Below are 23,764 nucleotides of genomic sequence, written 5' to 3' on the forward strand. Positions count from 1 at the left end.
CCTGGAGGTTGATGGACTGAATGGCTGAGGAAAGCCGCATTTGTGTTCCATGTGTGAATAGGGCTCTCTAGGTGAGTCAGGGATACGCTTATGTGTTTAGTTAAGGCCTAGCCGGGCAAGGGTTTGTTATTTTGTGTGGATGTCACACGTGATGAGTTGAAGCTGCGACTTCTTAACCTGTGCTTTGCTAAAGTGTCTGAAATAAAGCAAGAGTTTGGACATTATAATCGTGTCTGCGAAGATATCTGTGAGTGTGTCCCCCTGAAAAGAGACGATCCCTTACAACAGTTATACATCACACACTGCACTACATACGTCACACACAGCTATACATCACACACTGCACTACATACAGTGGCGGAAATAATTATTTGACCCCTCACTGATTTTGTAAGTTTGTCCAATGACAAAGAAATGAAAAGTCTCAGAACAGTATCATTTCAATGGTAGGTTTATTGTAACAGTGGCAGATAGCACATCAAAAGGAAAATCGAAAAAATAACTTTAAATAAAAGATAGCAACTGATTTGCATTTCATTGAGTGAAATAAGTATTTGAACCCCTACCAACCATTAAGAGTTCTGGCTCCCACAGAGTGGTTAGACACTTCTACTCAATTAGTCACCCTCAATAAGGACAACCTGTCTTAACTATTCACCTGTATAAAAGACACCTGTCCACAGAATCAATCATCAAGCAGACTCCAAACTCTCCAACATGGAAAGACCAAAGAGCTGTCCAAGGATGTCAGAGACAAAATTGTAGACCAGCACAAGGCTGGAATGGGCTACAAAACCATTAGCAAGAAGCTGGGAGAGATGTGACAACTGATGGTGCGATTGTTCGAAAATGAAGGAGCACAAAATGACCATCAATCGACCTCGCTCATGGGGCTCCACCAAGATCTCACCTCGTGGGGGTGTCAATGGTTCTGAGAAAGGTGAAAAAGCATCCTAGAACTACACGGAGGAGGTTAGTTAATGACCTCAAATTAGCAGGGACCACAGTCACACAAGAAAACCATTGGAAACATTACACCGCAAATGGATTAAAATCCTGCAGGGTCTCGCAAGGTCCCCCTGCTTCAGGAAGGCACATGTGCAGGCCCGTCTGAAGTTTGCCAATGAACACCTGAATGATTCAGAGAGTGACTGGGAGAAGGTGCTGTGGTCTGATGAGACCAAAATAGAGCTCTTTGGCATTAACTCAACTCGCTGTGTTTGGAGGAAGAAAAATGCTGCCTATGACCCCCAAAACACCGTCCCCACCGTCAAGCATGGGGGTGGAAACATTTTGCTTTGGGGGTGTTTTTCTGCTAAGGGCACAGGACAACTTATTCGCATAAACGGGAAAATGGACGGAGCCATGTATCGTGAAATCCTGAGCGACAACCTCCTTCCCTCTGCCAGGAAACTGAAAATGGGTCGTGGATGGGTGTTCCAGCACGACAATGACCCAAAACATACAGCAAAGGCAACAAAGGAGTGGCTCAAGAAGAAGCACATTAAGGTCATGGAGTGGCCTAGTCAGTCTCCGGACCTTAATCCAATCGAAAACCTATGGAGGGAGCTCAAGCTCAGAGTTGCACAGAGACAGCCTCGAAACCTTAGGGATTTAGAGATGATCTGCAAAGAGGAGTGGACCAACATTCCTCCTAAAATGTGCGCAAACTTGGTCATCAATTACAAGAAACGTTTGACCTCTGTGCTTGCAAACAAGGGTTTTTCCACCAAGTATTAAGTCTTTTTTTGTTAGAGGGTTCAAATACTTATTTCACTCAATGAAATGCAAATCAGTTGCTATCTTTTATTTAAAGTTATTTTTTCGATTTTCCTTTTGATGTGCTATCTGCCACTGTTACAATAAACCTACCATTGAAATGATACTGTTCTGAGACTTTTCATTTCTTTGTCATTGGACAAACTTACAAAATCAGTGAGGGGTCAAATAATTATTTCCGCCACTGTATGTCACACACAGCTATACATCACACACTGCACTGCATATTTCACACACAGCTATACATCACACACTGCACTACATACGTCACACACAGCTATACATCACACACTGTACTACATACGTCACACACAGCTATACATCACACACTGCACTGCATATGTCACACACAGCTATACATCACACACTGCACTACATACGTTACACACAGCTATACATCACACACTGCACTGCATATGTCACACACAGCTATACATCACACACTGCACTACATACGTCACACACAGCTATACATCACACACTGCACTACATACGTCACACACAGTTATACATCACACACTGCACTACAGACAGTCAGGTCCATAAATATTGGGACACTGACACAAGTCTAACATTTTTGGCTCTATACACCACCACAATGGATTTGAAATGAAACGAACAAGATGTGCTTTAACTGAAGACTGTCCGCTTTAATTTGAGGGTATTTACATCCAAATCAGGTGAACGATGTAGGAATTACAACAGTTTGCATATGTGCCTCCCACTTGTTAAGGGACCAAAAGTAATGGGACAGAATAATAATCATAAATCAAATTTTCACTTTTTAATACTTGGTTGCAAATCCTTTGCAGTAAATTACAGTCTGAAGTCTGGAACGCATAGACATCACCAGATGCTGGGTTTCATCCCTGGTGATGCTCTGCCAGGCCTCTACTGCAACTGTCTTCCTGCTTGTTCTTGGGGCATTTTCCCTTCAGTTTTGCCTTCAGCAAGTGAAATGCATGCTCAATCGGATTCAGGTCAGGTGATTGACTTGGCCATTGCATAACATTCCACTTCTTTCCCTTAAAAAACTCTTTGGTTGCTTTTGCAGTATGCTTTGGGTCATTGTCTGTCTGCACTGTGAAGCGCCGTCCAATGAGTTCTGAAGCATTTGGCTGAATATGAGCAGATAGTATTGCCCGAAACACTTCAGAATTCATCCTGCTGCTTTTGTCAGCAGTCACATCATCAATAAATACAAGAGAACCAGTTCCATTGGCAGCCATACATGCCCACGCCATGACACTACCACCATCATGCTTCACTGATGAGGTGGTATGCTTAGGATCATGAGCAGTTCCTTTCCTTCTCCATACCTTTCTCTTCCCATCACTCTGGTACAAGTTTATCTTGGTCTCATCTGTCCATAGGATGTTGTTCCAGAACTGTGAAGGCTTTTTTAGATGTAGTTTGGCAAACTCTAATCTGGCCTTCCTGTTTTTGAGGCTCACCAATGGTTTACATCTTATGGTGAACCCTCTGTATTCACTCTGGTGTCTTCTCTTGATTGTTGTCTTTTGGTGTTGCTGAGCTCACCGTTGCGTTCCTTCTTTTTAAGAATGTTCCAAACAGTTGTTTTGGCTACGCCCAATGTTTTTGCCATCTCTCTGATGGGTTTGTTTTGTTTTTTTCAGCCTAATGATGGCTTGCTTCATATGCAAACTGTTGTAATTCCTACACCTTTCACCTGATTTGGATGTAAATGCCTTCAAATTAAAGCTGACAGTCTGCAGTTAAAGCACATCTTGCTAGTTTCATTTCAAATCCATTGTAGTGGTGTATAGAGCCACAAATGTTAGAATTGTGTCGATGCCCTAATATTTATGGACCTGACTGTACGTCACACACAGCTATACATCACACACTGTACTACATACTGTCACGGCTGAGGATGGGGGAAATCCTCAGCCATGTGGAGCCCGGTGATGTTACGGCTGCTTGGCCATGAAGACAGGATTAGGGAGCAGGTCACCTCCTAAACGCATCCCTAACCTGACCCTGGCTACTAGCTACATGAGCCAACCTTGATGGTAGGAGGGCCCATGCTCCGGAACCTAAAAGTCCCTGCTAGCCCTCAAGATGACCCTCACCTAGGAGCTGAGTAAGACAATCCCACTCCTCCTAGACACGGAGGAGCAGGAGTCTCAACGGCCAAGCTGCAGGAAAAGGGGAGACATAAACAGCTCTATGGATATGGCAGGTGAACAAAGAGTTCCACCTACCTGCCACAGCCTTGCTGACTGGATCCCTGTGTTAGCAGGGTGCAGATCACAAACGCATCCCCACACAGGGACCCAGATCCATAGCTGCACAAAATCACATATAAAACATCACACGGACATCACACATAACTAAAAATAACTTAAAACGACATTATGGTTATGACCACAGGGGTGGCTCTTACTGGCAGGTAATAAAGACATGAGGCTGCTCTCAGCTAAGCATGGCTGAAGCAACCTGCAGGCCTGCAAAAGCAGTGAGGCTTTATAGGCCAAGAAGCCACACCCCACAGTCGGACACACCCAGTGCACACACACACTAGGAAGGAGATTAACCCCTCCAACACCAGGGAAGGGAAAACACCACTTAAAGGAGACGTGCACACAATAACATAAAAAGGAAAGTGCACACATACACACATCATACAAAACCGCACGCACAACGTAGCGAGCTGCAATGGCACAGCTCAGCCTGCTACGCTGCCACATACACACTGTTGCCAGCGGCAACCACAGGTGAGGCAAATACCACAGCCCTCACCTGTGATTGAACACCAAAGAAAACCGCTGACAACCGCATGCGGTTCAGGAGTCACGGTCATAGCCATGGCCGTGACACTCCCACCCCTCAAAGCCCCCCCCACCAAATAAAAGACACGTGAGGGACTCACACAAGGGGATGAGAGAAGGGGACGTCCACTCTCAGGACATGGTTCCCAGAATGTCACTGTCAGCTGCATCCTCTCCCAGCACACAACACAGCCAGTCCAACGAGGCCTGCAGCCCGCACCAGTGACGAGAACCACAGAGAGTGAACGAGGGGACTCTCCACTCTCGTCCCCACTCCAGTCGCTGCCAGCAGACACTCCTAACCAGCACACAGCCGGACCACTTACGGAGTGCTGCTAGCAGACGACCAGAGATGGGAACATGGAGAGGGACGAGGGATCCCCAACACGGACACGGAAGGTAAGGTGGCGGGGAATAAGCCACCAACCGTGCCGTTAACGGAGAACCCCCAGGAACGCTCTCCCTCCGGAGAACGCGCATGCAGGCCACAAGGATATGGCACTGCATGCTGCACCCTCTTTCGAAGGTATGCATACCGCATACCAAACAAACACCACGTGTTCTAAAAATCAGGGGGAACGCCAAACGAGGCAACGGTGAAGGGATGGCGGGGAAACGCCACTCACCGCGCCCTCAGAGGCGAAACCCCCAGAACGCTCTCCCTCCGAAGAGCGCGCATGTACCCCTTCCGCAGACGGCGGTACATGCTTCACCCTCTTTCGAGGGATGCATACTCCCACCCCTCAAAGCCCCTCCCAACAACAAAAGGGGAAAGTTGGTGAGGCATAAGAAACAATGGGAGGGGGGGGAGGGGAAAGACAAACAAAAAGGGGACACCAACACGGACAACGGTGAGCTGGGAATGCCACTCACCGCGCCGTAAATGGTGAAAGCCCCATAACGCTCTCCCTCCGGAGAACGCGCATGCACCCCATCCGTAGATAGCGGTGCATGCTTTACCCTCTTTCGAGGGAGCGCCACGTAAGAAGCGACTTGTGTTCATACTGTCACGGGTGAGGATGGGGGAAATCCTCAGCCATGTGGAGCCCGGTGATGTTACGGCTGCTTGGCCATGAAGACAGGATTAGGGAGCAGGTCACCTCCTAAACGCATCCCTAACCTGACCCTGGCTCCTAGCTACATGAGCCAACCTTGATGGTAGGAGGGCCCATGCTCCGGAACCTAAAAGTCCCTGCTAGCCCTCAAGATGACCCTCACCTAGGAGCTGAGTAAGACAAGCCCACTCCTCCTAGACACGGAGGAGCAGGAGTCTCAACGGCCAAGCTGCAGGAAAAGAGGAGACATAAACAGCTCTATGGATATGGCAGGTGAACAAAGAGTTCCACCTACCTGCCACAGCCTTGCTGACTGGATCCCTGTGTTAGCAGGGTGCAGATCACAAACGCATCCCCACACAGGGACCCAGATCCATAGCTGCACAAAATCGCATATAAAACATCACACGGACATCACACATAACTAGAAATAACTTAAAACGACATTATGGTTATGACCACAGGGGTGGCTCTTACTGGCAGGTAATAAAGACATGAGGCTGCTCTCAGCTAAGCATGGCTGAAGCAACCTGCAGGCCTGCAAAAGCAGTGAGGCTTTATAGGCCAAGAAGCCACACCCCACAGTCGGACACACCCAGTGCACACACACACTAGGAAGGAGATTAACCCCTCCAACACCAGGGAAGGGAAAACACCACTTAAAGGAGACGTGCACACAATAACATAAAAAGGAAAGTGCACACATACACACATCATACAAAACCGCACGCACAACGTAGCGAGCTGCAATGGCACAGCTCAGCCTGCTACGCTGCCACATACACACTGTTGCCAGCGGCAACCACAGGTGAGGCAAATACCACAGCCCTCACCTGTGATTGAACACCAAAGAAAACCGCTGACAACCGCATGCGGTTCAGGAGTCACGGTCATAGCCATGGCCGTGACACATACATCATGATGTATGGCTGTAGTGCAATGTATAGTGAATGCAGGCAGGATACTATAGCCAAGTGATAAAGTACAAGGAAGATCCACTATATTGAGCTGTACAGGCTATAATTGCCTGATGTTATTTAGATTAGTAATGGTTCCCCCGCATAAATATCTGTTAGTTAAGCAGAACAACGAAAATAAAAGAAGTGCTGGATGGGGCACATAATGCTGGGTTTTTGTCATACATTTAACGGACACAAAAAAAAGTATGCGTTAACGGATGCCTCAGACAGATGCATACTGTGGCATCCGTCATCGCTTTTTTGCAGGACTGTGCAGGATCGGAAAGTATAGTGTACATTTTTTTGTGTCCGTTAAATGTGTGACAAAAATGTGATGTGCATTGGACTCATACACACGACCATATATATTTTGCGGTCCGCAAAAAATACGGATGACAGTGACATTACCAAGAACTGGACGTCCCTCCAAAATTGATGAAAAGACGAGAAGAAAACTGGTCTGGGAGGCTACCAAGAGGCCTACAGCAACATTAAAGGAGGAATATCTGGCAAGTACTGGCTGTGTGGTACATGTGACAACAATCTCCCGTATTCTTCATATGTCTAGGCTATGGGGTAGAGTGGCAAGACGAAAGCCTTTTCTTACGAAGACAAACATGTAAGCCAGGCTACATTTTGCAAAAACACATCTGAAGTCTCCCAAAAGCATGTGAGAAAAGGTGTTATGGTTTGATGAAACCAAGGTTGAACTTTTTGGCCATAATTCTAAAAGATATGTTTGGCGCAAAAACAACACTGCACATCACCAAAAGAAGACCATAACCACAGTGAAGCATGGTGGTGGCAGCATCATGCTTTGGGGCTGTTTTTCTTCAGCTGGAACTGGGGCCTTAGTTAAGCTAGAGGGAATTATGAACAGTTCCAAATACCAGTCAATATTGGCACAAAACCTTCAGGCTTCTGCTCGAAAGCTGAACATGAAGATGAACTTCATCTTTCAGCATGACAACGACCCAAAGCATACATCCAAATCAACAAAGGAATGGCTTCACCAGAAGAAGATTACAGTTTTGGAATGGCCCAGCCAGAGCCCAGACCTGAATCCGATTGAAAATCTGTAGCGTGATCTGATGAGGGCTGTGCACAGGAGATGCCCTCGCAATCTGACAGATTTGGAGTGTTTTTGCAAAGAAGAGTGGGCAAATCTTGCCAAGTCAGAATGTGCCATGCTGATAGACTCATACCCAAAAAGACTGAGTGCTGTAATAAAGTCAAAAGGTGCTTTAACAAAGTATTAGTTTAAGGGTGTGCACACTTATGCAACCATATTTTATTTTTATATTTTTCTTCCCTCTACCTAAAAGATTTCAGTTTGTTTTTCAATTGAGTTGTACAGTTTATAGGTCACATTAAAGGTGGAAAAAGTTCTGAAATGATTTATCTTTGTCTCGTTTTTTTACATCACAGAAACCAGACATTTTAACAGGGGTGTGTAGACATTTTATATCCACTGTATCTGAATTACTGCAGCTTTTGTACTCCTCCTCGGCTAAAAATACTCCTCAAAAATGGCAAGAGGAGTATTTTTACTCTTCTGGAAAAAAATGTAGTGTGACCTCTGTATATAGTGGTCCGAACTATCGTCTTTCTGGTACAGAACTCCAAAACCTGCTTAAACATAGATTTTAAACAGAAGTCTCTTCATAAGGCATGAAATCTGTGGGTAATGCCTTCTTACTTTTTTAACTGATTGCACCTTGGGCATCCTCTTAATCTGCAGCCAGGGTCTATGAAGAAGATTTATCAAACTGGTGTAAAGTAGGACCACTGAGGAAGGAGTCGCGCTAACTCCGAAACGCGTATGGTGTAGACAAGTCTCAACAAAAGGAAAGAAACCGCAACATAAGAAAGGAAACCGCAATATTATTTGCGCATCTTAACTACAAGTTTGCAACCAATTTGGAAAGAAACGAAAGTCCTGCCGTGCGAAAAAGACACAAAGCAAAGGCGAATCTCAAGAAGGGCCATATTCACATTGACCCTAGTTCACCAAACGGACTGTTTCGCCCCTTTTGTGCAAGCTTATTTCAATGCAAGTGTCCAACTCACGATAAAGTAGATTGGAGTTATAATCATCTGCGCTGACAACTCGTGGGACGCCACGCTAAGCGCAACTATCCGAACACTTTACCACCTCTACAAACAGTGAGTACTTGCCATATTGTATCACAGTGCAATAGTGGAGCTATAACTGTGAGACGAAGTTACCTCTACAAAAAGGAATGCTTGTACTTATACGCTAAGGACAGTCCATTGTTCTTATATTGAAGGACTAACGCATTCATTTATTTTTTCCTGCTTGGAAAAATCGCATATTGCGGAGCAATATAGTGACTGTTTTCTTATCCTGTACTTCAGCGATCCTACTAGAGACATTCACTATTAACCATCTGATGCATGACGTCAATAACCCTTAGTATTATCACATTCTATCTGTATTGATATATATTTATTCATTGATATATATTTATTCATTTATTATTCACAGTATAGATTTACGTATTTTAGGTGTATTATTAATTTTTCAGGTACCGTATGCAGGGCCGCTGATAGAAATCATGGGGCCCCGTACAGCATACATGACGGGGCCCCCTTCAGCTCCACCCCTGATCCCTCCTTCAGCCACACCCCTGGCCCCGCCCTTGGCCCCTCCCCAGACGCCGCCTTCTGTAAGCCCTGTAAGGCTTCATTCAGACGTCCGGATGCGTTTTGCGGATCCGATCCATCTATCAGTGGATCCGTAAAAATCATGCGGACGTCTGAATGGAGCTTTACAGGGGGTTGATCAATGACAGGGGGGTAATCAATGACAGGGGGTGATCAGGGAGTCTATATGGGGTGATCACCACAGTCATTGATCACGCCCCTGTAAGGCTTCATTCAGACGTCCGGATGCGTTTTGCGGATCCGATCCATCTATCAGTGGATCCGTAAAAATCATGCGGACGTCTGAATGGAGCTTTACAGGGGGTTGATCAATGACAGGGGGGTAATCAATGACAGGGGGGTGATCAGGGAGTCTATATGGGGTGATCACCACAGTCATTGATCACGCCCCTGTAAGGCTTCATTCAGACGTCCGGATGCGTTTTGCGGATCCGATCCATCTATCAGTGGATCCGTAAAAATCATGCGGACGTCTGAATGGAGCTTTACAGGGGGTTGATCAATGACAGGGGGGTAATCAATGACAGGGGGGTGATCAGGGAGTCTATATGGGGTGATCACCACAGTCATTGATCACGCCCCTGTAAGGCTTCATTCAGACGTCCGGATGCGTTTTGCGGATCCGATCCATCTATCAGTGGATCCGTAAAAATCATGCGGACGTCTGAATGGAGCTTTACAGGGGGTTGATCAATGACAGGGGGGTAATCAATGACAGGGGGGTGATCAGGGAGTCTATATGGGGTGATCACCACAGTCATTGATCACGCCCCTGTAAGGCTTCATTCAGACGTCCGGATGCGTTTTGCGGATCCGATCCATCTATCAGTGGATCCGTAAAAATCATGCGGACATCTGAATGGAGCTTTACAGGGGGGTGATCAATGACAGGGGGGTGATCAGGGAGTCTATATGGGGTGATCAGGGGCTAATAAGGGGTTAATAAGTGACGGGGGGGGGGGTGTAGTGTAGTGTAGTGGTGCTTGGTGGTACTTTACTGAGCTACCTGTGTCCTCTGGTGGTCGATCCAAACAAAGGAGACCACCAGAGGACCAGGTAGCAGGTATATTAGACGCTGTTATCAAAACAGCGTCTAATATACCTGTTAGGGGTTAAAAAAAACACATCTCCAGCCTGCCAGCGAACGATCGTCGCTGGCAGGCTGGAGATCAACTCTCTTACCTTCCGTTCCTGTGAGCGCGCGCGCCTGTGTGCGCGCGTTCACAGGAGATCCCGGCTCACGCGAGATGACGCGTATATGCGTCGCTGAGCGCAGGGCTGCCACCTCCGGAACGCGAATCTGCGTACAGCGGTCCGGAGGTGGTTTGGTTATGTCGAGGCTGCCCGGGCCCCCCTGCCAGCCGGGCCCGGTACAACTGGGCCAGCTGTACTGGCCTATCAGCGGCCCTGACCGTATGTATATTTAATAAATTGTTTTAACATAATACTGTGTAGTGGTCGATGTGAACTAGATGTAGGTGTGCCCCTCTTATTCTATTTAGTAAAGTAGAACTTGTTTAGTTGCCCATAGCAACCAATCAGATTCCACCTTTCATTTTCCAAAAGAGCTGTGAAAAATGAAAGGTGGAATGTGATTGGTTGCTATGGGCAACTAAACCAGTTCTACTTTACACCAGTTTGTTAAATGTGGCAGGCGCAGCACTATGAAATGCCTTTTGCGCTATGGCATTAGAAGAATTTTGGTATCTCTGACTTTTTAGTCTAACCAGACTGTATATCACTCTGTAATTCCTCTAGTGCCATTCTATGGAAACAATAGGTTTAAAGAGCACACCAAATGCTTGAAATAACTTCTTTATTAACTTCAACTTTTCTTCATATAAACATTGCCGCGTCCGCCTCAGATAGTCCATGTACAAAACACGTGTTGAAAAGGTATCACAAAATGGTGGTATGATTAAGATGGTGGTTTAACTGTTCAATCTTGTCATTCAACATAAAATGGTGAATATATTTCTCTCTTGAGTATCTGCACTCTCACTTTAAGTTATTTAAGCACTTTATGATCTCTGAGAGGTATATCTGAGGTCTAACTAATAGTTCTGCTTGCTCAGCTTGGTTTGCAGTATGCAATTGCCTATGAACTGGTATGAGCAGTTCACAGTTTGTATGCTTGCAATTTGGTGGAACGGTAAGTAAACACACATATAACTGGTTCAGTATACAGTTCTAATCACTATACCAACAGTAGGAACATTATATAACTGTTTTAAATACCTATTTGGCCTCTTGTTCCCATAAAACTGGACTCTGACTGGAACTGTGTGTTTGTTCAGCTCCTCTCTCTGGTGAGTAATGATTCCAGCAGCTCCTGCTAGGGGAATTCCCCACAGCCTGTGTGTGAGGCTGGCTGTGATTGGTGAAAACTCTTGCTGTGTGAGAAGCTGGCTGTGATTGCCCAGCAACAACAGATTAACACTATGCTTTCTGTTGTTTCTGCTGTGTCACTGAGCTTACCTTACATTACAAAATGATTTTAAAGGCATATTATCTTTTTCAGCTTCTGTTAACACAAAATATAACAGTTATATGACATCCAAAACATGATGTCACAGTAAATAACTCTGCTTTTGTCTTTAACACATAAACATAGGAACTGTATTAAGGCTATTGGCAGGTCTAGCTGTGTACACATATAAGCGATACTACCAACCTAGGACAGGTCCTAGCTGGCCAGCTACATTAAATCTCCCCCTATATCTCTAGTTCAAGTGTTTTTGATGTATGTATTTTTTATTTTTATTTTTTTCCTGGTACTCCCTGTTAGAATAAGAAACTATCATGATTAAGTGCTTATATTCTGTTGGGAAGCTTGCAAGAAAGTTTGCTGAAGATGTTATTAATAAAACCATTGCCAGAGACATAATCTTTACCTTTGTTTCACTTCTATCAATAATATATAGTAATAAAATGTAATTTTTTTTTACATATCCTTAGGATAGGTCATTAGTAACAGGTCATCAGGGATGTGACATTCCGGATACCTACTAATCAGCCGCGGCCTCCTCGTAGCTTACCAACCACTGCCCTGTTCTTTGACGTTACTTGGTGGGAGTGCAAGTTGTCGGACACCTGCCAGTCTGATATTAATGGCCTATCCTAAGACCATTAAAATCCTAGAATAATACTTTTGTTCTCAATACTCAACAGTTGGCCTGATTCCAGTCCTCCTCTCACAGTCCTTGAAGTGTAACTTCTGCTGTCCCTCCGACACAATCAGGGAGCTTCCTCCCATTTCTAGGTTGGCGATATGATGAAGGGTCTGGCTGTCTGGCTCGTTCATTACCTGAGCCAGCCTCTTCTCTGCAATGGCTGACAGCTCTCTACCTTTACATTTACTCCCTCAAGTATATTGCTTCTTCAGGGGCAGGTCCTGTAACTTGTTGCAAAGACATGTAGGATGCAGCCACCCAGGATTTTGAATAAATACAATGAATGCTCGGTTTCTGTCTAGAAAAAAAATTCTTTTGAAGAGGTTTTCTATTTTTAATGTATTATTAATTTAACTGTAGTATGCCATTAGTATGTAATCGGTCACACATTGATGTCCTGCTTTTTATGGTACAGGATATTAATTTTGTCTGAGCAGGCAAGCTGCAGGTATCCCATTGAATGTCCATGTTTATTCATACAGTAGTTAAATGGTCAATAACTTTTCATACAACTTTACATAAATCAATAGTAAAGGTGAATATAAGAAACTTTGTAATAATCGGAAGAAAATTCCTATTTCTTCGCTCATCAGCTCATTTAGTACACCCTTTCAGAGACAGAGAGACCTACTATAAGAATACTCCTCCTTTCCTGCTCTGTACATATACTTCTATGGAACACATGGAATCTGATCCTTTAGTGCAGTGTTCCTCAACTCCAGTCCTCAGGGCCCACCTGCCAGGCATGTTTTCAGAATTTCCTTAGTATTGAGCAGGTGATATAATTATTGTCAATGCATTAGGACTTACCACTGGTATTCATTCTGTAGGATACTCTCAAATCATGACCGAGAGGTGGGCCCTGAGGACTGAGTTGAGAAACACTACCATAGTGAAATTTCTTGAAAATGTTAGTTTAGGAAGAGTGGAGAAAAAGAGCTGAAGAGGAAAAAGGAACATTTCTTCCAATAAGATGTATTATGAAGTTTCTTATATTCACCTGTATTATTGAATTATTCAAAGTTGTATGAAAAGTTAGTGACCATTTAAACATCTTAACTACTTCAGGACCGGGCCATTTCCCCCCCCCCCCCTTCCCCCTCTCTAATCACGCCTAAGTTTTCAAATCTGATGTGTCACTTTATGTGGTAATAACTTTGGAACGCTTTTACTTATCCAAGCCATTCAGAGATTGTTTTCTCGTGACACATTGTTAATGGTAAATTTGAATCAATATGTTTTACCTTTTATTTATAAAAAAAAATCCAAAGGTTAACGAAAATGTGAAAAAAACTGTTTTCTAAATTTGAATCTCTCTGCTTTTAAGACAGATATTGGTGCCTCATATTTATTAATTAACATTCCCCATATGTCTACTTTATGTTGGCATCATTATAGTAATGTAATTTTATTTTTTTGGATGATAGAAGGTTTAGAATTTTTGAAACAATTTTTGAAATTTTTAAGAACATTTCCAAAGTCAACTTTTTTAAGGACCAGTTCAGTTCTTTGTTGGGCTTACATAATAGAACAAACCCAGAAATGTCATTTTACATATACCCATGCTGGGTGAGAGAAATATCTTGGCAAAAGACAACTTTTCCCATTTTTTTATACAAAGTTGGCATTTGACCAAGATATTTATCTCCCCAGCATGGGTATATGTAAAATGACACCCCAAAACACATTGCCCAACTTCTCCTGAGTACGGAGATACCACATGTGTGACACTTTTTTGCAGCCTAGGTGGGCAAAGGGGCCCACATTCCAAAGAGCACCTTTCGGATTTCACCGGCCATTTTTTTACAGATTTTGATTTCAAACCACTTACCACACATTAGTGCCCCTAGAATGCCAGGGCAGTATAACTAACCCACAAGTGACCCCATTTTGGAAAGAAGACACCCCAAGGTATTTCGTGATGGGCATAGTGAGTTCATGGAAGTTTTTATTTTTTGTCACAAGTTAGTGGAATATGAGACTTTGTAAGAAAAAAAAAAAATCATAATTTTCCGCTAACTTGTGACAAAAAATAGAAAATTCTAGGAACTCGCCATGCCCCTCACGGAATACCTTGGGGTGTCTTCTTTCCAAAATGGGGTCACTTGTTGGGTGGTTATACTGCCCTGGCATTTTAGAGGCCCGAATGCGTGAGAAGAAGTCTGGAATCAAAATCTGTAAAACAATGGCCGGTGAAATCCGAAAGGTGCTCTTTGGAATGTGGGCCCCTTTGCCCATCTAGGCTGCAAAAAAGTGTCACACATGTGGTATCTCCGTACTCAGGAGAAGTTGGGCAATGTGTTTTGGGGTGTTATTTTACATATACCCATGCTGGGTGAGAGAAATATCTTGGCAAAAGACAACTTTTCCCATTTTTTTTATACAAAGTTGGCATTTGACCAAGATATTTATCTCACCCAGCATAGGTATATGTAAAATGACACCCCAAAACACATTGCCCAACTTCTCCTGAGTACGGCAATACCACATGTGAGACACTTTTTTGCAGCCTAGATGCTCAAAGGGGCCCAAATTCCTTTTAGGAGGGCATTTTTAGACTTTTGGATCCCAGACTTCTTCTCACGCTTTAGGACCCCTAAAATGCCAGGGCAGTATAAATACCCCACATGTGACCATATTGTGGAAAGAAGACACCCCAAGGTATTCAATGAGTGGCATGGCGAGTTCATAGAATTTTTTTTTTTTTGCCACAAGTTAGCGGAAATTGATTTTTTTTAGTTTTTTCTCACAAAGTCTCCCTTTCCGCTAACTTGGGACAAAAATTTCAATCTTTCATGGACTCAATATGCCACTCAGTGAATACCTTGGGGTGTCTTCTTTCCAAAATGGGGTCATTTGTGGGGTGTTTGTACTGCCCTGGCATTTGAGGGTCTCCGCAATCATTACATGTATGGCCAGCATTAGGAGTTTCTGCTATTCTCCTTATATTGAGCATACGGGTAATGAGATATTTTTTTTTCGTTCAGCCTCTGGGCTGAAAGAAAAAGTGAACGGCACAGATTTCTTCATTCGCATCGATCAATGTGGATGAAAAAATCTCTGCCCAAAAAAAAAAAGGAGGGGAAAGGGTCTGCCAGGACATAGGAGCTCCGCCCAACATCCATACCCACTTAGCTCGTATGCCCTGGCAAACCAGATTTCTCCATTCACATCAATCGATGTGGATGAATAAATCATTGCCGGGATTATTTTTTTTTTATATACAAAGTGTTTGCCAAAGTATATGAACACCGCCGCCTCCTCAGCTCATATGCCTCGGCAAACATATCTTTTACTGCAGAGGAGAAATCTCGTCTTGCAGCGCCGCATACACCGACTTGTGTGTAATCTGACAGCAGCGCAATGCTTCTGTCAGAATGCACATCTGTGCTGCAGCTAGTCGATCGGTTGGTCCATTTGGAAGGTAAAAAAAACAAAACAAAAAAGAAAAAACCAGGCAGCAACGCAATAAATTTATTAACTTTATAATAAAATTTGAACGGAACATATAAACTTTAACTTTTTCAACTGAACGGTAATGTTTTTTTTTTTTTTTTACCTTTATAGAACAAACCTCTCCTTCCCCATGGGACAATGTGCAGAGCGCAAATCGCCCAAAGATGTGGTGAAGTACATTATGCACTTTATCCCAGGTGAAAGGAGAGGTTTGCAGCAGCTGTGAGTAAAAGGGCCCTAATAGCCCTGTGTGCCTGTCCTGTGAGATGCAATCCCTATGCTAAGTGTACCTGTGTGTGGTACTTCCGGAAACACTCCCCTAAGCATAGGGCAGGGTGGTCAGGGCAGTCAGGACAGAAATAGCGGGTGTCACACCTTATTCCACTCCTGCTACAGACACGACATCTTTTTCGGGGTGACGGTTGGGTTGAGGTACCAGCAACGACATTGGGGAAATGTCGCTCGTGTAGACGGCTCACTACACTGGTGGATGGGGCCACGGAACCTTCTGGATACAGGAGGTTCTCGATGATCTCTTCCTGAAATTTGAGGAAGGATCCTGTTCTCCCAGCCTTACTGTAGAGAACAATACTATTATAGGCAGCCAATTGAATCAAATATACAGACACCTTCTTATACCAGCGTCTGGTGCATCGGGAAACTAAATAAGGAGCCAACATCTGGTCATTGAAGTCCACCCCTCCCGTGAGCGCATTATAGTCGTGGACTGAGAGGGGCTTTTCAATGACACGGGTTGCCCGTTCTATTTGTATTGTCGTGTCTGCGTGAATGGAGGAGAGCATGTAAACGTCACTCTTGTCTCTCCATTTCACCGCAAGCAGTTCTTGGTTACACAAGGCAGCCCTCTCCCCCCTTGCAAGACGGGTGGTAACGAGCCGTTGGGGGAAGCCCCGGCAACTAGGTTGCACGGTGCCACAGCAGCCAATCTGTTCTAGGAACAAATGCCTGAAGAGGGGCACACTTGTGTAAAAATTGTCCACATAAAGATGGTACCCCTTGCCAAATAAGGGTGACACCAAGTCCCAGACTGTCTTCCCACTGCTCCCCAGGTAGTCAGGGCAACCGACCGGCTCCAGGGTCTGATCTTTTCCCTCATAGATCCGAAATTTGTGGGTATAGCCTGTGGCCCTTTCACAGAGCTTATACAATTTGACCCCATACCGGGCGCGCTTGCTTGGGATGTATTGTTTGAAGCCAAGGCGCCCGGTAAAATGTATAAGGGACTCGTCTATGCAGATGTTTTGCTCAGGGGTATACAAATCTGCAAATTTCTGTTTGAAGTGGTCTATGAGGGGCCGAATTTTGTGGAGCCTGTCAAAAGCTGGGTGGCCTCTGGGACGAGAGGTGCCGTTGTCGCTAAAGTGCAGGAAACGCAGGATGGTCTCAAAACGTGTCCTGGACATAGCAGCAGAGAACATGGGCATGTGATGAATTGGGTTCGTGGACCAATATGACCGCAATTCATGCTTTTTAGTTAGACCCACGTTCAGGAGAAGGCCTAGAAAAATTTTAATTTCGGAAACTTGGACTGGTTTCCACCGGAAAGGCTGGGCATAAAAGCTTCCCGGGTTGGTGGCTATAAATTTAGTGGCATACCGATTTGTTTCTGCCACAACTAAGTCCAAGAGCTCCGCAGTCGAGAACAGCTCAAAAAATCCCAGGGCCGAACCGATCTGAGCTGTCTCAACCCGAACTCCAGACTGGGCGGTGAAAGGGGGAACTACAGGTGCGGCTGAAGTTGGTGACTGCCAATCAGGGTTTGCCAGCACCTCAGGGACTCTAGGGGCTCTACGGGCCTGTCTTTGCGGTGGCTGCGACGGGGTAACTATTGCACGTGCCACCGTACCAGCTCCAACTGCCCTTCTGGTGCTCGCCACTTCACCATGTTGTACGGCAGTGCTGGTACTAGGTCCAGGATGGGCTGCGCTGCTGGTGTATGCCTCACCACGTAATCCGACAGCACCAGCCCCACTCTGCTGCCCTTGAAACGGATCCTGCACAACCTGTGGTCTAGCGACACGGGGCCGGGTACGCCTGGTGCTATCAGGGACCTCAACCTCCTCGTCCGAACTTTGTGTCAGACTGCCACTGCTTTCTACAGGTTCATATTCTGACCCGCTAGATTCGTCAGATGAGGGTTTCCATTCCTCATCCGACTGGGTCAGAATCCTGTAGGCCTCTTCAGAAGAATACCCCCTGTTTGACATTTGGACTACTAAATTTAGGGGTATTCCCTGAGACTACCCAAGAAAAAAAGCAAGCCTGTCTTACAAATGGGAGGCTAGCGAAGTACCGGAGGCCGCTGCGATTGATAAAAATATCAAAACTGATTTTTTTTTATCGCCGCAGAGCTTGTAAAGTGATTGTGCAGTGATCAAAAAATAATAATTTTTTGTCACTGCGGTGGGGCGGGCGTGGGTGAACGGGCAAACCCAGCGTTTTGGGTGGAGGGTGAGCTAAGGTGACACTAATACTATTATAGATCTGACTGCGATCAGTTTTGATCACTTACAGATACTATAAAAGTACAAATGCTGATTAGCGATACGCTAATCAGCGAATAAGTGACTGTGGTGCGGTGGGCTGGGCGCTAACTGACGCTAACTACCTAACCAAGGGACCTAAACTATCCTAAAACTACAAATCAATACCAGTGAAAAAAAAAAAAGTGACAGTTTACACTGATCACTTTTTTCCCTTTCACTAGGTGATTGACAGGGGGCGATCAAGGGGTTAATTGGGGTGATGGAGGGTGATCTGGGGGCTAAGTGTGGTGTTTGGTGGGTACACACAGTGATGTGTGCTCCTCTGCTGGAACCAACCGACGAAAAGGACCAGCAGAGGAGCACAGAAGCCATTTAACACCTTATATTTATAAATATAAGGTGTTAGATGGCTTCTGATTCGATTTTTTTTAAATCAGCAACCTGCCAGCAACGATCATTGGCTGGCAGGTTGCTGACGAAAAACTCGCTCTCCTCCTCCAGCTGGCCCTGTCAGCATTTCAAATCCCGTGCCTGTCTTCATTCGGCGCAGGCGCTCAGAGAGAAGGACGCTCTCCTCCTCAGCACTCTTTCAGTGTGCCTGCGCCGATGACGTCTTCTCTTTCGGTGATGTCATCGGCGCAGGCGCACCGAGGGAGTGCTGAGGAGGCGAGCGTCCTTCTCTCAGATCGCCTGCGCCGAATGAAGACAGGCGCGTGATTTGAAATGCTGACAGGGCCAGCCGGAGGAGGAGAGCGCTCGCTGGCCCTGTCAATCAACAGGAGGAGGGGGCGTTTTTTTGCGGCGGCTACCAGCAAGTAGACGCCCTACTTGCTGGTAGTGAAGTCATTTGCATATTTTAAAAGATAGATTTTTAATGAAACTAAGCCACAGACCAAGGTAAGAGCCCTATATAGGGAATAGTCGTTAAATAAGGATTTTACCAAGCCCAAAATTGAAAAATGTGTTTTGGCGGTGACAGAAGCCCTTTAACTTTATTTTATTTATTTTTTTAACTATTGATTTCTCCTGTAATTGGGGCTGACATAGATTTAGTTTTGCACAGAGCTTTAGAAAAGGCATGACTGACATCCACATTGTTAGGGTGGTCACACTAGCGTTAGGAATTCTATTATGGCTTTACGTTATAACATGGTTATAATGGAAAATAACGGAATCCATAAAATGGAAGGACGACTTGTATTATGACGGAACTCAAAACTGAAGCCTTTAAAAGGCATTCCGTTTGCTTCCCGTCGTAATAGAAGTCTATGGGAATCAAAACGGATCTATCTGGGTCCAGTTATGCAAGACGGAAAACAAAGTCCTGTCGACAGGACTTTGTTTTTCGTCTTGCATAACGGGACCCAGACGGATCCGTTATGCTTTCCCATAGACTTCTATTAGGAAGGAAAGCAAACGGAATGCCTTTTAAAGGCTTCCGTTTTGCATTCTGTCTAGGCATTTCGTTATTTTCCGTTATAACCATGTTATAACGGAAAGCCATAACGGAATCCCTAACACTAGTATGAACCCACCCTTAGGGCACTTTCACACTAGCGTTTTTGTTTTTCGGTATTGAGTATCCTAATGCATTCTGAATGGAGAGCATTCCTTTCAGGATGCTTAAGTTCAGTCCCTTTCACGTTTTTTGGACGAAGAAAATCTGGCAGCATGCTGCTGTTTTATCTCCGGCCTAAAAATACTGAACACTTGCCGGAATGCCGGCATTAATTTACATTGAAGTGTATTAGTGCCGAGTCTGGCATTAAGTATTCCGGCAAAACGGATCCGGATTTTCAGTCTGCGCATGCGCATACCTTTTAAAAATGTAAAAACAAAATGAATACCGGATCCGTTTTTCGGATGACACCGGAGAGACGGATCCGGTATTGCAATGCATTTGTCAGACGGATCCGGATCCGTCTGACAAATGCCATCAGTTTGTGTCCGGATTGCCGGATCCGGCAGGCAGTTCCGGCGACGGAACTGCCTGCCGGAATCCTTTGCCGCAAGTGTAAAAGTACCCTAAGTCATGTAAAGTGGAAAACAAATATTTGAAGAACGTTCTTGCTTTATATCAATAAAACAATGGAAACGTTACAACACGCACAATAAAATAATCCTATAAAATAAAAATTGTGAGTGTCGCAGGTAAGGGGCACCTAGTGGATACTGGTGAAGTACATATATATCTACATATACCCTAATTTATTAGGCACAGGGGAAAACAAGGGCTTTACCATGTCAATAATTCATTATATCCCGGATATACAGTAGCTTGGATGTATTGTTTACATCTTCAGGTTCAAAGATATTGAATATTAATAATGCTATATTATTCTGATATACTCTTTATTGTACAGCTGTGACAAACTTTTAACACTGTGTATATGTTGTCTCCTTTCAGCTTTCAGATAAAGAAATAATGGGATACTATCAAAAGTATGACCTGAGACGAAATGAGTTGGAAGCGTTCAACAGGGTAACTTTAATATGTATTACACTGCTTTTTGTTGGATCTAAGCATGGTCTTAAATGGGTATTGTTTGTTACAACTTATTCCCTAACCACATCGGTAGGATCTGCAGCGATCATGTACCCGTCAGAGCCCCAATAAAATGGAACAGAGCGGCACGTTGGGCATGCAGACTAGTTCTGGAAACAGCTGAGTGTTGTACTCTGCTGTCTCTGGAACTCCAAGGTGAATTGAGCAGCAGTGCGCATGCTGAACTTGCTTCTCCGTTCATTTTAGTAATATCCCGTTTGAGTAGGCATTTAATACCCCCACATTTTACACTTTTACATTAAAGAGGTTGTCATTATTTACAAGTAATGGCTTGTCCTCAGGATAGATCATCACTATGTGATTGACGGGGGTCCAACACCCCACACCCCCCTCCATCAGCTGTTCTGCAGTAGCCACTAAACCAGATGTCTGCGCTGCAAAGGTCTTTCTATTTTGCATTGGGCGGAGCTGGTTACTGCAACACTACTCCTGTTCACTTCAGTGGGAACAGCGCTGCAGTAACCAGCTCTGTCCACTGCAAAACGGATGGAGCTGTTTAGTTACAGCGGTGACTACTGCAAAGCAGCTAATTGGAAAAGGAGTGAGGTGCTGTTCCCCTGCCAAATAGATAATGATGGTCTATCTGGAGGATAGCCCATCACTTGTGAATGGTTCGACAATTCCTTTAACATCTGTTCTATTATTGGTGATCAAATAGAACAATGGCTGATCTTAGGGAGACCAGCTACAGAAAACACTGTGGAGCCTCATTTAAGATTCTCGACACAGCAATCCAAAGTGCAAAGCTCCCTGGGAAAAAGTAATATACAAAATAATTGTGGAGCCCCAATTATGGGTCTTCAACACAGTGAAAGCCAGATATCCCTCAAAGGAAGGAAAACCGAGCAAAGGGGTGTCCCCATTACAGAGATCACCAAATCCACCATATTAAGTGGCCCCCTATGTCAAGATCCCGCACTTTTACAAGCTTTAAGGATGTGACGGGGAAGACCTAAGCCAATTATTCATCCACAGACAGCTGTTTCGGGGTGTTGCCCCTCATCAGTGTGGAGTAGGATTCTGGCTAACCGGGAGCAATGCCTTGGAGACTACTCAAACAAAACAATGGCTGATCTTAAGGAGACCAGCTACAGAAAACACTGTGGAGCCTCATTTAAGAGTCTCGACACAGCAATCCAAAGTGCAAAGCTCCCTGGGAAACGGTAATATACAAAATTATTGTGGAGCCCCAATTATGGGTCTTCAACACAGTGAAAGCCAGATATCCCTCAAAGGAAGGAAAACTGAGCAAAGGGGTGTCCCATATTGGTGATAACCACTATCTTTTTTTCTGTATAATAAATACCATTACGGATTTACCTTATAAAGTCTTATTCTTGTAGCCATAAATTTACCTATGTTCCTCTATATAATGTCAACTGATGCCATAATATCTAGCGATGGATTTCTGGATTTGTTACTTTAAAAAAAAAAAACACTGGAGGGTATTTTATACAGCTTTTAACTGCAATGCACAATCTCCTTGAACGTGTGCAATCTCTAACCTGCCAAAGAGCAGCTTTTTCATCTGTATCCCAGAATGGGGCCCTCACCAGGAAACCTTTGAACAACAAAGCATCGGATTGAATTGTTTCTATCAATTGTTAACAGAAAGCTTCAAATATAACATTCTGTAGAGAATACAAGGCTAAATTATATTTTCCAGTGCATTTTCCCTCAGATAATATCTCTGATAATTGAAAGTGTGCGTTTTCAACATTGAAAGAGGTTGTGATTAACGCTAACAAGTCTATTAACATTCACATTGAAACCTGTATAAAATACAAAAGTCTTTATGGATACTGGAAGTATTAACATGAACAAATATTTCCAAAAGGTTATACAATATTATTTGTCTCACAGATCACTGCATAAGTATTTATTCTATCACAACAGTTTTGAAGAGCATTACCTAATCAGGCTTTGTTGGGATTCCATGCTGGGTGACAAAGTAAGGCTTGGTACACACGGGCGTCACGTTTTGTCTCAGGATGCGTCCCGGGTGCAATGCGTTTTGCACGCGCGTGATAAAAAACGGAATGTGGTACCCAGACCCGAACTTCTTCACTGAAGTTCAGGTTTGGGTTCAAGGTTGTGTAGATGTAATTATTTTCCCTTATAACATGGTTATAAGGGAAAATAATAGCATTCTTTAATACAGAATGCTTAGTAGAAGGTCAATTGAGGGTTAAAAAATGAAAAAAATTAACTCACCTCCTCCAATTGATCGCGTAGCTGCCGGTCTCCTGTTCTTTCTACAGGACCTGTCAAAGGACCTGTGGTGACGTCACTGAGCTCATCACATGGTCCAATAACATGGTCCATCACCACGGTGATGGACCATGTGATTGGACCATGTGATGTGACATCACCACAGGTCCTTTAGCCGGCAGCTCATGAGTAAAGAAGTAAGAAGAGATCGGCAACTATGCGATCAAGAGGAGGTGAGTTAATTTTTTTTATTTTTTAACCCTCAATTGACCTTCTTAAAGAATGCTATTATTTTCCCTTATAACCATGTTATAAGGGAAAATAATACAGTGAATAGACTGTCATCTTGCTTGCGGATGCTTGCGATTTTCACGCAGCCCCATTCACTTCTATTGGGCCTGCGTTGCGTGATAAATGCACAATATAGAGCATGCTGCGATTTTCACACAACGCACACCTCATGCATTGCACCTGTGCGGAAATCTCGCCCGTGTGAACCCAGCCTAAGGCTGAGTTCACACGAGCGTGTCCGGATGCGTTGCGGCAAACCCGCGCGAGTAGATACCCAATTGCAGTCA

The 23,764-nt window shown here is 44.4% G+C and overlaps 1 protein-coding gene across 2 annotated transcripts in view; it reads left to right on the forward strand.

The window, feature by feature from the left end:
* The window catches only part of METTL25 (methyltransferase like 25), a 280,093-nt gene that overhangs the window by 205,381 nt on the left and 50,948 nt on the right, over window positions 1-23,764 (forward strand). For both annotated transcript variants that reach the window (XM_040408511.1, XM_040408516.1), the window contains exon 12: window positions 20,817-20,891. In XM_040408511.1, coding sequence (XP_040264445.1) covers window positions 20,817-20,891 — 75 coding nt within the window. The remainder of the gene's footprint in view (window positions 1-20,816; window positions 20,892-23,764) is intronic.

Source organism: Bufo bufo, chromosome 1 (assembly GCF_905171765.1).
Source record: "Bufo bufo chromosome 1, aBufBuf1.1, whole genome shotgun sequence".
Taxonomy (NCBI): domain Eukaryota; kingdom Metazoa; phylum Chordata; class Amphibia; order Anura; family Bufonidae; genus Bufo; species Bufo bufo.